The sequence below is a fragment of the Vicugna pacos genome, chromosome 1 (assembly GCF_048564905.1).
Source record: "Vicugna pacos chromosome 1, VicPac4, whole genome shotgun sequence".
Lineage (NCBI taxonomy): Eukaryota > Metazoa > Chordata > Mammalia > Artiodactyla > Camelidae > Vicugna > Vicugna pacos.
Window position 1 is genome coordinate 112,874,052 of NC_132987.1, and position 19,002 is coordinate 112,893,053.

Here is a 19,002-nt window from a genome sequence, read left to right on the forward strand (position 1 = left end):
ATATAAATATTATAATTCCATGTAACACTGTAAGCAGGCATTAGAGCAGTTCAAAAGGGAATAAATGTGGGTTAAAGATGACTGACTTAGTTTTTTTTATTAATACTTCTCTTGCCTCCACTTCACACATACATACCAAGTGTTAGTTTATTAATACCAAGTGTTTACTAATACCAAGTTTACAAATACCGAGTGTTAGTTTATTAACTTTGCACATCTAAAAATAATCCAACTTGATTTTAAATTCTACATCTCCTAAGACATACAGATTTGGAATAACATTTTAAATTACCTGGATGCTGATCTAGATCTTGATTTTCTGTTATCAGGTATGTGTCGCTTCACTTCTTGAATACAAGGCTGCTCTACTTCCATTTCCTTTAAAAACAAAACCAAAAGCCATCATTAAACTGGAAAGTAGAAATTATAAATAAAGGCAAGAGGACAACATCTAAAAAATGCTAAATTACAAATCCCTTGCTCTGAAGCAGTTTTCTTTGGGACTTACCTAAGATCATATTACTAGTTTAACAATGACCAGTCACAAGTGGGAAAAGTCTTTTTCTTATATGGTTTACAAGATTAGAAGAAATACTTGTCTACTGCTAGAAATTATTTCATGTCAGTTACATACTGTTACAATAAACCATCACCTAAATTAGTGAATTAGGCCCTGGTTAAGCTTTCCATACGCCATCTCAATTCTCAGAGAACCCAATGGAAACTGGTAGTATTAATTCATCCACTTTCCAAATGAAAATCTAGGTCACAGAGAGGGTTAATATGTACCCAAGGTAACAGTGTTTCTTCGTATTCAAAACTGAAGATAACAAGCCAACAAGCAGGTATCTGCTATAAGTCAAGGGAACCAAAAAGATAATCAACAATCTGAGAATGAAGTTTTACCTGATGTGTCTTTTGTGAAAGTGGTTCATTTTGTGTCTGAAAGGAACTTTGGAAAGGCTGCTGCACAGGTGGAGTTGGAGGAATCACGGACTGAGCCATGGGAGGAAATGGAGGTGTAGGAAGAAGGCCAAATCCTGGCATCTGTCCATTAGGAGGAAGTGGAACCTTTGTTTTTCAAAAAATTATACGAACAGATTTTAAGTAATAGCTACCAAAAATAATACGAAAAAATCTTAGTTACTTTATATAAAACTAAAATATCTTCAATAAATTTTGACCAAGGAAAAACCATGACATGCAACAACAATTAACATTTCTACAGGTACAATCTTTATCCAAAGAACTGTTACATATCTAACCACACAGGTTAAACATCCTGTAACTCAGTTTAAAATTATGAATACACAAATTTGGCTTTATAATTTAAAAACATAACTTCATTTATGCAAGGAAGCAATGCGACAGACTAAAGAAACTCAGAGGTACTCAACTGCAAACTCTCTACAACTTTAAAGGCAATCAAGCTTTTGAACGGGAAGAGTGGCTAGAAGCATTGACTTCTGGGATTTTTTAAAAAAATCTACTCCAAGGGGGAGTTTCAACCAACATGCCTACTTCTAAGGTTTCAAATATCACAATAACTAGAATAAGCCACAATCTAACATATTTCTACAGGTGTCATTTCAATACCAATAGAATTAAAAGCATAAATATGTAATTACAATATCACAAAAAAGCATTCTTTCTAAATTATTTATAAACTTTAAGTAACTGTTAAACATTTGGAAATAAATTCATAGGTTTTCTTCATATTTTAAACAGGCTCATAAAATATCTTTCAAAAGTCATTCATCAACAAGTCATTAAAACAGCATCAATTTCATATGACCAAATGCAGGCACACTCAGAGATATTGTGGGTTCAGTTCCAGACCACTGTAACAAAGTGAATATCACAATAATTTTTTGGTTTTCTAGTACATATAAAAGTTATGTTTACACTATACTGCAGTCTATTAAGTGTGCAATAACATTAAGTCTAAAAAAAGTATATAATTTAAAAATACTTTATTGCTAAAAAATGCTAACAATCATCTGACAATGCATGGTTGCCACAAACCTTCAATTTGTTTAAAAAAAAAAAAAAGAAAAAAGAAAACCCCAAAGAATCCGTGAAGCACATTAAAACAAGGAAAGTTTATAGTAGGGACAGAACATGATACAGAAAAGAAAATGAATATATTCTAAAGAGATTTCTTAGAACACTTTCTAAACTAAGTCTATAAAGTAGTATTTCCCAAGGCTGACTGTAAAACAGAATCACTACACAATTAGAAACAGATAAACAAACAAAAAAACCCCACAACAGATTCTTTAGACTGACTATAGCACTAGAGGCCCCAAATTTGTATTTTTTTAAAACATCCTTCCCCTGCCCCCATAATTTAGATGCAGTCAAGTTTAGAAAACTCTGAATTAGAGAATTTTAAAAAAATAAACCAAATGAACAAAGCTCTACTAACTTCCTGTAATCCTCTAAGCACACGTCATGCTCCTTTTACTGCAGATTTCAAACTATATTCCTGAATGCTTTGAGCTTGAAAGCCCTCTAAAGCACTGAATCACACAATATAATGAAAGAAGAGAGATAAGCAGAGAAGAAAAAGAAAGAAAGGAAGGAAGGAAGGGAGGAAATAAGAAAAGAGCTATATAACTAAACAAGCCAGTTCTCTGAAATAGAACCAAAATCTCTCTAAACTATTTTAATAAAAATACCTAGTATTGTTAGCATGCAGTACTTATTAGCATCCTTGTTTTAATTAAAGCAAAAGGCAACTCAAATCAGTTATGTGCTCAACAGCTTTTATTGCAGCTCTAGTACTATTTAGCCACTCACACCAGCTAGCAACAGTGACCTAAGAAGTCCAACCCATATGCTCTAATAAATAGATCTTCAGTTACTAAAACTCAGCTGTAAGAAAAATGTCCCTACCTGATGATGCACTGGATCCTGCTGTATTGGCATCATTCGAGGTTGAAACTGATCCATGTTTTGATGCTGGGTATATGCCGGTTGCTGCATGCCATCTCCAGGAAATCCACTAAAAAATGAGTAATCTTTTTACCCATTCAAAAACACATGCCTCTTAGCCACATGTATATTACAGAAACTTAAAAGAATGCTGCTCAGGAGTATTAATTATCAGCATTTGACTGAATCATACATTTGTCTATATTAATTTATACATTCAGCATTATTCCTAACATAAAAGCCATTTTTCTACTATAAATCTGATAGGACCCTCTCCATTTAGAAGAAAACCTGTAATATCACAATAAAAAAATTTTCTTTAAAAGACTATATGAAAAATGATTATTTTTGTTTTGAAAAATGATTATGTTATTGTTACTTGCATCATGCCTTACAATGATTACTAAATCCGTATATGCTGAGAAATCAAAAGAAACTCACAAGGGGGCCTGTGGAGGAGAAGCCGCAGCCGGGGCAGCAGAAGGCACGGCAGCAGCAGGAGCTGGGGGTGCGGCAGCAGCAGGAGGTGCCGTGGCGGCACTGGTGGCAGTGGCAGTGGCAGCGGCGGCGGCAGCAGCAGCAGCGGCGGCGGCGGCGGCGGCGGCGGCGGCGGCAGCAGCATCTTCTTTCTTTGATTCCTCCACAGCTTCTGGCTCATCATCGTAATCAAATCTGTCAAGTAGCTTCTGAAATAGGCATGTCAATATTCCATTTTAAAATTTAGACTATGCTTCACTGCACAAAAATCTTTACACAAACAACAGATATTCACCACCATGCATAACCCCACCATGCTGTCACATATAATCTCATTTTCCCTTATGTCTCTTAGGACCTTGGTTCATAGACAATTTTTATACAAATGTCATTTTGAATAGACGTAATTATTTAAATTCTGCTTTTCTTCCCCAATTCTAAGTAGTGTTCTCTTTTTGAGTATTTTCTACATGATTTTATAGCTAATTTAGTGACATATTTTTACTAGACTAAAAACTTTTGGAACTTTGCACATGTGAAAATGGGTATACATTTTCAGTCAGCTTTGTAAAATGTACAAAAAGAAAGACCATCTTATCTAATCATTTTAAATGCCTACAGAAAAATGTCCATATGCTGCTTGCTCAAGAATATACTAGTAATACGAAAAAGAAGAAACAGAATGGCATAGACAGGGCCACACAGTCTACCTGATTACCTGCTTCTTTCTTAAAACTTCGCAGCTCACCTTAGATTACCAGAAACAATTCATTTAAAAAAAAAATCAAGAAAGCCAATCAGGGCACTTCACAAAATCACATCAAGAGCCACTCAAAAATATTATCACATTTATTTAGAAAGGTAGGAAGGAAGGAAAGTAATACACCTAATTCCATAGGAAAACCCACTGCGTGTTTTGGTAGGTTACATACAATACTTCATCATCACAAGAAGCATACAATGTAGATATAATTTCTTCTTTTTACAGACAAGGAAACTAAGGCTCAGGAATTAAGAACCAAAACCAAGACCATACAGTTAATAAATGATAGAATCAGGATGTAGACAATGGTCTTTACTACTTCAAAGCCCCGTCTCTGGTGTCAAACAGCAGTCATCTCTCTCAAGCTGTACCCTTCCTGCTCAAGGATTTCCAGCCTCAGATTCCTGTATTTCTATTGTTCTGTGACAGTTCTGCCTAGAAATTCTGATTCTACTCTACTGAACAGATTTCTAAATTAGGATGAGAAGCCCCCTTCTTGGACAACATTTGTCTTCCTTTCTTTGTAATTCTAGGCCATGTGATTAAAAGTTCTTATAACTGAGCAATCTAATATGGCTGAGGCATCCTGCTGCTTTACGCACATTAGCTTACTTAACCCTCATTGCAATAAGAAAATATAGGTATTTTTTAAAATTTATTTTAAAATTTTTTACTGAAGTACAGTCAGTTATGACGTGTCAATTTCTGGTGTAAGGCACAATGTCCCAGTCACGCATATACATACATATATTCGTTTTCATTTTTTTTAATTAAAAGTTATTGTAAGATACTAAATATAGTTCCCTGTGCTACACAGAAGAAACTTGTTTTTTATTTTATTACACTGGTATACAGTGAGTATTTAAGTAACCCAACATTAAGAAAGAGTCAATAACAGGAGCCAAAATTAAAACTCGAGTCTAAACTGCCTACAGAAAACTCAAACCCTATGATCTTTGCAGTTTATCACATACAGGTATGTTAAAATTTGAGATTTATAACTATTGCTTTGGAAAAAGATTTGAAGCAATTAAAAAATTAAACTTTTATATCCAAAAAGGCATTTCTGTTGCTTTTTAGGAAACTGAAGATCTATGAAGCAGCTGAAACAGACAAAATGTTCCCAGTCAAGCTGTTTGACTAGCTTAAAATAGATCTTTTTTAGTCAAAAGCAAAGAATTCCTTCTTCTAAACTTTATATAACTAAAAAACACTGATTAACCCACTTAAGGTAAAACACTAGAGAATTACAATTAAAGTTAATAACAAAGTAAGAATGCCAGTAGCACTGCTATTACTCAACATCTTTTTCCTGGAAGTCCTAGCCACCAGTATAATAAGAAAAGAAAAAGAAATGCCTATGTTGATGTTGAGAGGAAAAGTCAAGTTTAGTAGCCTAGAAAATCTGAGAGAACCAACTAGAAAACAGCATTTAATACCATGATCATTTACAAGATAAAATAAAAATTAAGTTTTCATCTATGGCATCATTAACTAAATAGAAGTGTTATAAAAAATTAAACATGGAAAATGAATACCTAAGAATGGATAAATGGAACAAAAAATGTATACAACTTACATTAAAAACCTAATAAATGGAGATTCTGCAACAGAGACTATCAGCACTTCTTAAATTAACATATAAATCTGTAAATTCTAAAATTTGTTAAAGTTCATCTGCGAAAGTATATTATGATGGTTAATCGTATATAACTTGGCTACATTATGGTGCCCAGTGGTTTGGTTGAATATTAATCTAGATGTTGCTGTGAAAGGTTTTTAAAAATGTTATTAAACATTTAAATCAGTAGACTTTGAATAAATATTCTCCATAATATGGGTATGCCTCATCCAATCAGTCGAAGGCCTTAAGACCAAGAATTTAGGTTTCCTGGAGAAGGAATTCTCAAGATGGCAATAATGGAAACCTTGCCATGCAGAATTCAGACTGAAGACTGCAACATTAAGTCTAATCTGAATTTCCAGCCTGCCATTCTGACGTACAAATTTCAAATTTGCCAGCCTGGACAACTGCGTGAGTGTGTGCGTGTGCATGTGTGTGTGTAACTGCTTCCATTTCTCTGGAGAACCCTAATACATATGCTCAAGAATAGCCAAAGAAAGTCTAAAAGAGAATAAGGGCAGAAACACATCTGGAAATAAAATACAAGTTGCAAGTATTTAAATTGTTATGATGCAGAAATAAACAAATATATTAGTGGGACAGAATAGTGTCTAGAGATAGACATAGAAACAAATGAGAATTAAGTGTATGACAAAAATTGTGAGGGAGAATCAGCAGTTTCCAAAATATGAAGATATTCTAAAATATGGTTCTGGATGGATGGACTGAGAGACAAACATAAAAAACAAAAATATAAAACTACTAGGAGAAATACAGACTTTTTAATACCAGTGGGAAGAGTTTTCCTAATTATAACACAAAACAGAAGACTAATAAACAAAACCACAATACGTAACAATTTATGTTCACATATGCTTGAAAACAGGTCAGAAAAGAAGAAACAAATCTGTTCAAAGCAGAGTGGAACTGTTTCCTTTTTACTTTGGAACTTTCTGTATTACTTGTTTTTTTTTTTCCCTATAATAAACATGTATTCCTTTCTACTTAAAAATTTCATTCAACCTTTTTTTAACCAATATTCATTCATAAATCACTACAATATAACCAGTATTTGTTTATATATGGATTCTTAATATGGACTACCAGCAATAAAGTTATTGTTATCTTGTAATTATAAATATAAATATAAATGCTAGAAAGAATAAAAATTCTAGAGATTAAACTGAAAGATATATCATTCCAGGATCTTCAAACTTTTGTTTTTTGCAGTGAAATCTATAGAATGAAATGAAATTTTGTATGGCCATAAATCCAATACATAGACAAGATAAAAGTGGAGTTGTTTGGGTTAACATTTCAACAGGAAGCTCTGAGCTGTGTATATTCAGCACATCTATATCCTCAGTGGCAGCTCCTTCAACATATATAAGGCCCAAGAGAACAGCTGGAAGACACTGAACCAATCCAAACCCTCATATAGATATAATTAATGTTTTTAACAGCAAAAAAACAGAAAGCAACTTAAATGTCTATCAATAGGGGGAATGGCTAAATTGTGATGTGTCCATGGAATGAAATACTCCTAAATGATCACTCAGTAAAAATGTGTATCTCCATCTATTAACCTCAACAACAACAAAGAAACAAGATTAAGATCAAAACACACAAGTCAGAAACAGTGTTTATATATACTAAAGACATACATATATTTTAATATGTATATGTATGTACACACATATATAAAATGAAAGAAAGAGAAAAGTATATAACCCCAGGAAATTAATTCTGAAAAGATATACATCAAAATGTTATCTTCAAGTATGTTAATGGTGAATGTTCTCCTGTTTCCTTTACACTGTAAATTTTGCAACAAGTATATATTACATTTATAACCAGAAATAATAATCTATGTTTTGATATAAGGGGGAAAATCCCTCAAACCACAACGCAACGAAATGACAATCCAGAGAAGCTAGAGAAGGGAGAACTTCCACATTCCGACCTGAGTGATATAGACAATAGAGTGGGATATGTGAGAGAAGCGTACCTTGTCAAATGCAGTTTTTTGCTCAGGTGGGGGGAAAGCAGCTTTTTGCTCAGGTGGTTGTGTAGGAGCTGTCTTTAACTGAGCTGTGATAGCCTGAACCTGAGCCATCACAGCATTGTCAATGGCGGGAGACTGTGGTTTTGGAGGCTGTTGAAAAGTCTGAAGGATCTGCTGAAGCTTAAAGAATGGGAAAACTGATAAACCACATAACAAAGTATAACCATAGTATCAAAAGCTAATTTACTAAAAAAAATCTTACAGGTGACTCAAAATAGCATAGGCACAGAGTACACTGGGAAAAAGAATCCACTTTTTGGTAATGGTTACATTTGTTGTGAATGTCAGGGAAACAATGTGTGTCACTTAAGGTTAAAAATGTATGCCAACAACCCCAACAGTAGAAAATGATGGTCAAAGAGAAAAGAAAATACACCAAATTGTGAACAAGGTAAATATATATTCTAGAAAACTGTAAAAAAAACCATCTCCGATCCAAATAATTTTGAAATCAATTGGAAATTCTGTAACTGCGAGCAGCCATACCAGCCATTTGGCAGTTCTTAAGTTCTCTCCAAACGGGTACTGCTATTTCTCAGTGTGCTGTTCCCCTGTTTCTCACCCTTTCCCACAGTTTTCCTATTAGCCCTATGCATTTACCTTCCTGGTGAAGGCTTTTCTAGTTGAAAAGTAGAAATATTTCCTCCCTAAAATGTGCTTGATAATTAGGAATGAAAAATAAGAACTGACAACAGTATCTTAAATAAACAATTTAATCTTCGGATAAGTGGTTTACCTGTTGACCTTGAGTTGTCTGAAACAGCTGGGCCACAGCAGCAAAAGCATCAGAGCTGGGTAACTGTGGTACAGTTGGTACAGAGTTTGTAGTGGCCTGTGGAAGTTCAGAAGCAACCTTGACTGGAGGCGGAGGTGAACCTAAAAAAGAAGGTCATTAAGGCCTAAGAAAACTTTAACCTATAAATTTTTTTTAAACTCCATTAAGTTTCTATACAAAACACCCCATTCAGTTAAACACAGTAAAAATACAGATTATAGTATTACAGTTTATACTAGCATTGAAAACTTTTATTAGAAATAAGAACTATGGAAAGAAAACCATACATTCTAAGATGTAAACTCAAGTTTCCTTCTTATGGAAAAAGTATAATAGACTATAAATAGACTCCAAATATTTCATGCACAAAAAATTGTATCATTTCTAAGTTCACAGATACACTTGGCCATACCTTCATTATTAGTAACATTTTCTGCTATTGGGGCTGCATTACTGGTTCCTGCTGCCATGTCCAAAAGAGGCTGAATAATTTCAATTTTGAATACCCCATTTTTCTGCCAAAGGTTCAGCACACGAACTATTTTACTCTGTTATGTGTGAGAAAACATGAATATACAATAAATATTTGCTTAAATAATTTATTATACTTCTTACAAAGAGAAAAAAAAATACCCTAAGCTAGTATCTTCAAATTAGATCTGTTTCATAAAAAGAATTAAATCATCTGAATTACAACCTGATTAAACTCCTCTAATTGACCTTTCTTCAGTAGTATAATTTGGTCTAAGAAACAGGAGGAAAAAAAAAGGAATATAATCTAGATAAAAAGAAATTTACTATAATAATGCATTTGAAGTTTTCATTATATTTTATTCATAGTTACAAAGAAACAAAAATAGTTATCTGAGAGAACTGAAGTAAAAAAATTTTCAGGATGACTGTAACAGTTAAAATATTAAGAAACTGGCCAGCAAGTGTTAATGTAAGTTGTTTTGTGGACCAGTAAATATGAAGGCAATCCAGAGAAAATGTGCTATTCATGGGTATAATTCTTATCTCCTACTTAAGGAAATCATCTTTTTCTCTTGTGTACTTTCCCAAGAAGAGTATTCTTCCAAGAGTATAAATACAGAATTCATAATACTCATAATTTATGCGCCATTTATTGTAAGTCTCTAGCCTTCACTGAGTTTACCTTACCGGTATATTTCTTCCACATACTGGAGTCTAGTTTTCATGTCTGTAATTTTTTTTTAAATCTTTTTATAGTACATTGTAAAGCCAGCTATATATGAGAGGGATTAGATACTATAGCCTGATTGCTAATGAAAAAACCATTTACACTCTAGCATCTCTATACACTGGGGAAAGCCATCAATTCTTAGTCCCTTCCTTCTGGAATAAGCAACAATCTGAGGTGAGCACTGCCTTCCTCTACTGCAGAATTTCTTTACCACTCAACACAAGAAATCTTTCTAACAACGTCTTCTTTAAAGCAAGATGGTGCTCCTTTTAAATTTTAACAATACAACATTCCTGAAGGACTTCACAAAAAAAATGGATAAATACGAGATGACTACTACAGAAAAAACTGGGTTTTGTTTCAAGTTCACAGAGATCGCTACATAATTATCTTTCTAGTATCAAATATCTAATATACATTTAAACAGACTTAAATAAATATGAAAACAAAACCAAAACAAAAATACAAGTTTTAATTTTAAAATTATAAACTATACCTTATCTTCAGATGGACAAAGATATAAATATTGGAATGTGGCAGTTATGTTTTTAGAGAATCTTGGCCCAAAAACATCTTTATCAGTTCCAAACTGATGACGAGACTGTCGCACAATTGAGTCGATTACATACAATCCCGGAACCTTGTACTCTGGTTTACACTACAAAGATAAAGATGTAAAGTCAACACAAGAAAAGCAAATCACAATCTGATACCCATTAACCTCACTTTTATGAAACTCTATATATCCAACATTTATTTTTATTTAGAAACTACCCGAATGTTTAGTTCTCTTATTGGCTAGTTTGTCAAATTTCCCACAGGTCTGTAGAGAACTGCCATTCTATTAAAACTTCAGATCCCCAATATTTTACTTTTCCCTGATCCCTCTATCTCCGCACACACAATTCCCCAGAATCAACATTACTTTACCAATCCCTAGGCCACTTCCATACAAATCCACTTCTTATAAGTCTCTATTTCAATTCATCCTGCTCAAAAATATAATTTTTACCTTTTAAAATTATCAAAAAGATAATTTTAACAACATATTAATTTTAATTCTATTACAGTACCAGAGAAACAAAAAAGGAGAGGTCATTGTTGGCCTACCAAATTGGCAAGATAGAAAGAACAGAGAAAAAGACACCTACATACATCTCTGGTGGTACAATCTTTATGAAAGATGATTTAGCAATAAAAGCAATGTCTTATTTGATTCAACAAGTCTACATCTAGAAATTTATTCCAAGGAAAACAATTAAGATGTCTCTAATTTTCCCCATAAAGCTAGCCCCTGAAGTGAAATGCCCAGCAGTAAGGAACTGGTTGAGTAGATAATGAAAACATATCCATCAACATAAGTGTATAAAGATAGGGTGCGCGTGTATGTGTGTGTATATATATATATGCACAACAAAATTCTACTCAACCGTGAAACAGAATAGAATTTTGCCATTTGCAGAAACGTGGATGGACTTGGAAGGCATTATGCTAAGTGAAATAAGACAGAGAAAGACAAATACTCTATGATATCACTTACATGTGAAATCTAAAAAATACAACAAATGTGAATGAAACAAAAAAGTAGACTCAGATATAGAGAACAAACTAGTGGTTATCAGTGAGGAAAGGGAACGGAGATGGGCAATACAGGGATGAGGAAAAAGGTTATTATGGGATTACATGAATTCATGTGTATGAAACTTTTGAAAATTACAAAGCATTATAGATTTTTTTAAAGCACTACAGAATTTAAGAATCTCTCATTCAATAAAAAAAGGAGAAAAATTGTGAAAACAATCACGATGAAATACTTCATAGATGTTTATGATAAATTCAGTGGGAAAGCAGATTATCAATTAGTATGTCTTCATTTTTCCTTTTATAAATGTTCATGTACACACTAAAACCTGAGTAGATCCAAATGAAATAAAGACATTCATAGTATCTGGGGTGATGGCATATAGGTAATTTAAATTTTTTTTCTATTTTATTTATTTGTACTTGGATTTGCTACTATAAAAACCTCTACTGACTATCCTTTTTTGGTCTGGTGGAGCTCTAACTCCTATCTCTCAGCCAGTATTAAAAGGCCATGGGCCAGAGACATTTCCACACACAACTTTTTTTTTTTTTTTTTGGAGTCCATACACATTTATCAGTGTGTACTACATGACGCAATTCCAGGTTGGGGAAGCAGACAAAGATGTCCAAATCTCTGCTCTCGGTCCTCTACTGAGACAGACGTGCTAATCACACAGTTGTAAAGCAATATATAATTGTGGAAGTGAAAAATAGTTCAATTATGATGGGAGCAGGGAAAAGTTGGAAAACTTTACAGTGATTTCATTTCAAGTACTCCAAGATGAGTTAAATGTCAACAGAGTAGACAGGGCAAAGGGGAGAGGAGACCTATCAGGCTCAAGGAAGAGAGTCTTGTCAGCAGACAAGAAATTCTGTTGTTGAATGGCCATCTCACAGTAATTGTTTAATCAACAGTACTGCTATACATTTTTGTTCTGTTAAAAAAGAAAAAAAACCCCCAAAATCTCTAATGATTAAAATGAACTCCTAGTGACAACTTTTTTGTAGAGTGGCTTTAGAAGCAAGCATCCAAATTACAAATTACAAAGTAAATCACAATTACTGATCATAACTAAAATGAAGTAGTAATGAAATGGATAGTTACCTTTTTGATGAACTTTTCTACTATTTGAACTACATGCTTATAAAGCTGAAAAGAATTAAAAGAAGATCATTATCCAGTTTACATTATTTCTACATTTCCTGTAATCAGAAAATATTCAAAACCTTGAAATTTGCAGGATCTGATTAATTCCCCACTGAATGACAATGAGAAATAATTCATACTCAACACACAGTCAACAACTTAAGAAATCTTAACAAATCAGAAAAAAACTAACTGAAACAGAAAACTATAAAAAAAAAAAAATCCCCTGAAACAGCGGGCCCTTTTCTTAGACTTTTAATCAGTAAATCCTCATAAAGCAATTTATCAGAGAACTTTATGACAGGAATAAGATCAATGGAATTGGGACTAAATAATGCAGTTTTTAAAGTGACTCACTTATTTAGGAGTGATCTTGGGTAAGACATTTAATTTCATGAAGCCTGAGGGTTTTTTAAAATAAAAATGAAGCTAATATGCTGACGATTTGTAAGAATTGAATGGAAAAAAAACCTGCCATTCTACTTTCTACTTCAGTGAGTTCAACTTTTTTAGCACCCCACACACATAAAAGGTAATTATGTGAAGTGATGGATGTATTAATTAGCTTGATTGAGGTGATCATTCCACAATGTACACATGTATCAAATCATATTTTATTAAATTATATGACTAAATTTATTTGTCAATTATACTTCTTATAGCTAAAAAATATAAATGGGAAATACTAACAACAAAAAACTCAATCAGGTTTTAAAACAATATGTTACAATGCAAATGCACCATACTGTACTATTATGTATCTTCAGTAAAACCTGGCTCTTTGATTCAGGCCTGAACTAATTCACAAGATGAAGCCACATTTAACAAAAACATTTCAAAATTTCAAAAACACTTTTCAAATTAAATATATTTATTTTATTCTTACCTTAATAGCTTTAATAGCAGCTTTCGTGATGAGAATCATCTTGGCTCGAGAGATGGGAGGCTTCATATCCATAAGTGAAAAGAGCTTAAAAAGCAAAAAACAAAAACAAAAAAATTTAACTGAAAGTAAAATTAGAGGTTAATCCTTCAGTTCTACAAATATATTTATAATACATTAACTAAAAAAATGATAAATTTTTGGAAAGTTTAACAATTTGTGTAGTAAAGAAAAACCAAGAGTGTTCCTACATAGCAGCACCATCACTTTGAAAATATAATGGGAAAAGATTGTTAAAAGCAGCAAAATGGGGCGGGGGGGTGTGTGGAAGGTAAAAGGTAAGAAATCTTCAAAATCTGTAACAGAAAAAAATCACAAAACTTTACTGAAGAACTCAAAAATGCTCTGAATGGAAACAAACATACCATGTTCCTGGACTAAAAGTGGCAACAGTGTGACTCAGTATTTAATATTTCAATCCAAGCCTCACTGAGATTTTAGAGAACTTCAAATAATTCTAAGCTTCATTTGGATAAGCACAGGTATTAAATCAGGCAAGAAATTTAACATGCAATTATAAAGCTTGAATTCACAATTTCGTGATTTAGTCAGGAATAAAAATGACACCATATTTAACAAATCTCACCACAGTAAATCCAATAATCAGATGCTCCCATGAGACTTAACCACACATGCATAATAATCCTTCCCCCTAAATTTTAAATCCAACCAAAACATGAGAGCTCACAGCGTTAAAAAGATAAAATTCTGACATTACTAAGCTTGTATCTAATTTCTTAAAAATTCTTATTTTTGTTTTGTTTTAATCATAGGCATATATACACACACTTCTAAAAATATATTTTGAAATAAATTTCAAGGCTTCCTGAGCACTTTCAATCATACCAACATTCATATTACATGAATCATATTTTCATTTCTTTCCAATTAATACTGATATTTCAAATATGGAATCCCTAAGACATAGATCACCTTTACTAAGAGGTGAGCCTAAAGAATTAAAGTCTTTTTTTCCATGTAAATAGCCCTACCTGGGAACATATCTTAAATTCTCTAGCAACAGAGAATTTTCACAGCTTTTCAGAACTACAGACACAATGGGACTATAGGTAATGGTAACTGTAATTTTAGAAAAAGTATGCAATGCCAGATATAATCAACATATGAACTAGTTATGTACTCTGTTTAAGTGGATAAAGGTAGAATTTTCCTATAAATAATACCAAGATACAGAAAAAAAGAGAAACACAAAGATATTAGCATAGGAATTCATTTTTTAAAAAGGGATTATCTAGGGGGCAGGGTATATAGCTCAGTGGTAGAGTGCTTAGCATGCACAGGGTCCTGGGTTCAATCCCCAGTACCTCTATTAAAATAAATAAGTAATAGATAAACCTTATTATCTCCCCTTCTCAAAAAAAAATTAAACGGATTATATAAATAAATATGGTCATGAGTCTTTAGTTTTATTTACCAACATAATAGAAATTCTCCCTGAGAATAAATGCTCAGAAATTGAAAAACTATTAGGAGATAGTAATCTTTGAAATTATATAAACCAATGAGAAACTAAGAAAATTTAAAATATTTCAACTTCAATACAAATTAAAAAAAAATCAACACTGCATGAAATATACAGCACACATTTTATAAAAGGGTTTATTCTGCCCACTTCTCAGTTATAACAGTTATTAAGATGGCTGTGTATTACTGTTGTTCTATTTCCTTCTCTGGAACTAAAAGCAGAGAAAGGAGATGCAAAAAGGTTTATACATGATCTTAAGAATGAGCAACAGTAAGACTACTTCTCTGGCCATTAAAACATTAGAGAATCATGTTTTAATGAAGCCTAAGCCAGAGCTAATATTCACTTAATGTCCCAAATAGCACTTCTTGATTATCTCAGCAGTAAGGAACTTGCCGTATTAAACAACAACGACAACAACAACAACAACAAAAGTCAACTGAGCAACACCAGACAGACCAATGCAACTTCTGATGAAACACTCCAGTCTATATTTAAATCATAATCTACTTTAAAAAATTAAAATAAAGACTATACCATATAGCAGTATAACCATCATTCAAGCAATAGACCAGCAAGAAAGCCTTCAACTGACCACCTAAGAGACAGAGGAAGGGTGTTTATTCCATTAAAGAAGGTACAGCTTCGGAAAAGAGAAGAAAACCTACACTGAGCACTTATGAATAAGGAAGAATTAAGTTTGCTGGTGCATTACTTTAATCATATTAATAAATAACAGATTGTTATACCTCTTTTGAGATGATACTCAAAAGGGTTGTATCTGTTTTAGACGATGCTCAGGAATAGGTCTGGACTAGAATTTGTTGATTTTAAAGCTCACAATCCTTAACAGCATACTCATCTCCTTATACAATGCTGATTACTGACTAAACACATGCAGAGACCATTAACTATGACAGAGAATACAGACAAAATATCAAGCAGGCATCTGTGTCTGTCTGTATTTATATTGTACTGATTCAGGGATAATGATGAGACATACTGAATTTAATTTGGGATGCCTACTGAAAATCCAGGCAGAGATTTCAGCAGACACTGGACTATGGATCTGTGTCTGGGCTAGAAACTGAAAGGTCACAGGATCACAGCCATGAGGATGAGTAAGAAGAGAACCAAGAATATATAATTAACTAGGGCATACTAGAAACTTCAGCGTGGTACAGAGAAAGGGGATGGACAAATGAACACGAGGATAAATGCTGGAAATTAAAGGTATCTGAAAGGGTCAAATGCTACTGTTAGTTTTTGTATGTGGCATGATATACTAGTCATCTGCAACAGGACAAGCGCCCCATCAACGTCACTAGCTGCAGTACTCTGCGCTACTCCAACTCTGTATTCACAATTAATGTAATCTGTCAATGAAAACAAACGTGTCAAAGCAGCCGGAGAAACCATGCAATTCTCTTACTGAAAGTAATAGCAGCAGTAGGCCCCAAAAGGTACAAAACCTTCTTAGAAAGTCTTAGTAAGAAAAACATACTTGCCAGCAGCAGAGTTTGTCTTTTTGCTGTCACTTTAGAAAGTCTAAATATGAACACTATTCTGCTGGATGCCTCATACACAAAGTATTCTAAAAATTATGAAGAATTGCTCATCATGATCCCTTACATCAATAAAGAACAGCTTCAAGACAACATAAGGAATGAGCATATCTGGCCCATGACACCTGCAGAATTCATAGTGTTTGGTAGTCAAAGTAACATGATACTCTGTTATTTACTAACAGTATAAACTTAGATGTTTAGTTCACGTTTTCTAAATTTCAAGGAGTTTTGAAATCTGTAAAAGAGGATTAATCGTACTCACTTCGCCTCATAAGGTTGTTAGGAATGTATATAATCTCTTAGCCTAGTACGTGGTAACATATAAATGGCTCAGAGGTATATAATGCCCTAGGAATTGACACACACACCACCCCCGAGTTTTTAATTTTTTGTGCCAGCCTACCATAATTATCTTTTTTGTATTACATTTACTATTCAAGTGCTGCATGTAAAGAAATCTTCTCTGTATTGAAAATACAGTAGTATCGAAGAGTTTTAAAGCTATATAGCACCTTAGTACTGAAACCAGTATTCTACTAAATTCGGAACTGCTTTCACAATATATCTGCCAGATTCCATATGGTCACACAGGCTTAGTAACTCATAACTAATCAGCTCCAGTGGTTACCAGCAGTCTTCTTTGTACTGACCCCCAATCTCCCTTCTGATAACCTTCCCTCTCCTATTCCAGTTCTGCCTCTGGAGCACATAACAATAGTGATCTTTCTCATGTGATAAAATATTTATAATATTTAAAGATAACTAAGCATGTTTCCCTCTCTCTTCAATATCAGAATATTAGCCAAATGATACGGTTTCTATATCTGACTATCCTGGCTAAAACCTTTTAAGTATAATATCCCAAAATAAACAACAGGGTCCAGATGTGCTCCTGTGGAAATCTAGTGGATTGTCTTTTGCATCAGTTTCCTATTTCTGCACGAACACATTACCACAAACTCAGTAGCTTAAAACAACACTTTTGGAGGTTAGAATCTCACTAGTATGAAATCAAAGTGTTGGCAGGACTGCCTTCCTTCTGGGTGCTCTAAGTCAAAAATCTATTTCTTGCCTTTCCCAGCTTCTACAGGGTGCCGAAATTCCTTTGGCTCATGGCTGTCTCTTCCATCTTCAAAGCTGGCAGCACAGCATCTTTTTCCTAACCTCTGCTTACACTGTCATATCACTTCCTCTCCTGCCTCTCTCATATAAGGACCCTGCAGGTTATATTGCGTTCATCTGGATAATTCAGGAATAATTAACCCAAATCAAGACCCTTAACTTATAATAACACGTTCTAGGATTCAGAAGATGGACATGGGTGGGTGGGAGATCATTCATTATTTAAAAAAATAGTGCTCAATTCATTATTAACTCACATTTATAATCAACTGAGACCCTCACTGGAATCTCTATCAAAACTAGATCTTTATGTTGACTTTACATTTGTTTCTGACAGTCCTTTCAATCTGTGTAGGTAGTCTGGAAATCATTTTCTGCTATTTGAGGTAGTAGCTACTCCAGTCAGCTTGTAAATTTCATAAACCTACTTTATATGGCTTCCTCCAATACAATGGTTTTCTTAAAAATTAAAAAAAACAGGACCCACTTGTAGGATGACCTTATCTGGTATTTCTTGAGCCCCACCAGTCGGCTAACAATCACTTAACAATACTCTCATCCTGTCTACAGTTTTCTAATTTATTCATGATGAAATCATGGTAAATATCTTTCTGAAATATTTGGTTTAGAGTCCTCACTAGAGGAAGTACACTTTACAGAAGAAAATAGTTTAATCTGATCTGTTATTAATTATTAGTGAATCTGTTCTGGCTCCTAGTGACTAGAAATCTTTCGACAGAATCTCTTTCAATGGGATACTTATTATCCCCCACCTTTTCCCCTTAAACTTAAACTTTTAAGTATTTGCTTTCTTTAAATTTATTTCATAATGAATTAAATTGATCACATCCAGTATTCCTTCCTTTGCTATTATGATGTCCAAAATGACAAATTTTATCTTAAGTGCCTGTTAAAAATTATAAAGTTTAATGTAAAGAAAAAAATATGGGTGCTTCCAAAAGGAAATACACTCACAGTGACAGGCTGGTACTCAAATCTCTGTTCTGACAGACTCAGATACCAAATTGTTTAATTCTACAAGCTTTCCTCCTCTTTCATTCATTTGATTCAACAAATCTGATACACTGGCTTCAAACAAATCAAGAGTTAAAGCCGACGTAACTTAAATGTTTATTGGTAACATATACTTTATAAGAATACATGTTAAGTTTAATAATAACTAGAAAAAAACTTTTAAAATTATTTTCTCTGCAAAGATGCTTTGTCCATCTAATTATATAGCCTGAGGACAGCTCCATAAAATGCTTACTGCTAGAACAATTAGATAAGGGATAGTTTATAGTCCC

At 33.4% G+C, this 19,002-nt stretch overlaps 1 protein-coding gene across 2 annotated transcripts in view; it reads right to left on the minus strand.

Annotated features, from left to right (window-relative positions):
• Positions 1-19,002, minus strand: part of SCAF4 (SR-related CTD associated factor 4) — a 52,948-nt gene that overhangs the window by 21,450 nt on the left and 12,496 nt on the right. For both annotated transcript variants that reach the window (XM_072968462.1, XM_072968455.1), the window contains exons 2-11: positions 13,463-13,546; positions 12,535-12,579; positions 10,342-10,503; positions 9,054-9,189; positions 8,603-8,742; positions 7,810-7,986; positions 3,379-3,623; positions 2,899-3,007; positions 907-1,071; positions 293-378 (exon numbers count right to left, since the gene is read on the minus strand). In XM_072968462.1, the coding sequence (XP_072824563.1) occupies positions 293-378; positions 907-1,071; positions 2,899-3,007; positions 3,379-3,623; positions 7,810-7,986; positions 8,603-8,742; positions 9,054-9,189; positions 10,342-10,503; positions 12,535-12,579; positions 13,463-13,546 (1,349 nt within the window). The remainder of the gene's footprint in view (positions 1-292; positions 379-906; positions 1,072-2,898; positions 3,008-3,378; positions 3,624-7,809; positions 7,987-8,602; positions 8,743-9,053; positions 9,190-10,341; positions 10,504-12,534; positions 12,580-13,462; positions 13,547-19,002) is intronic.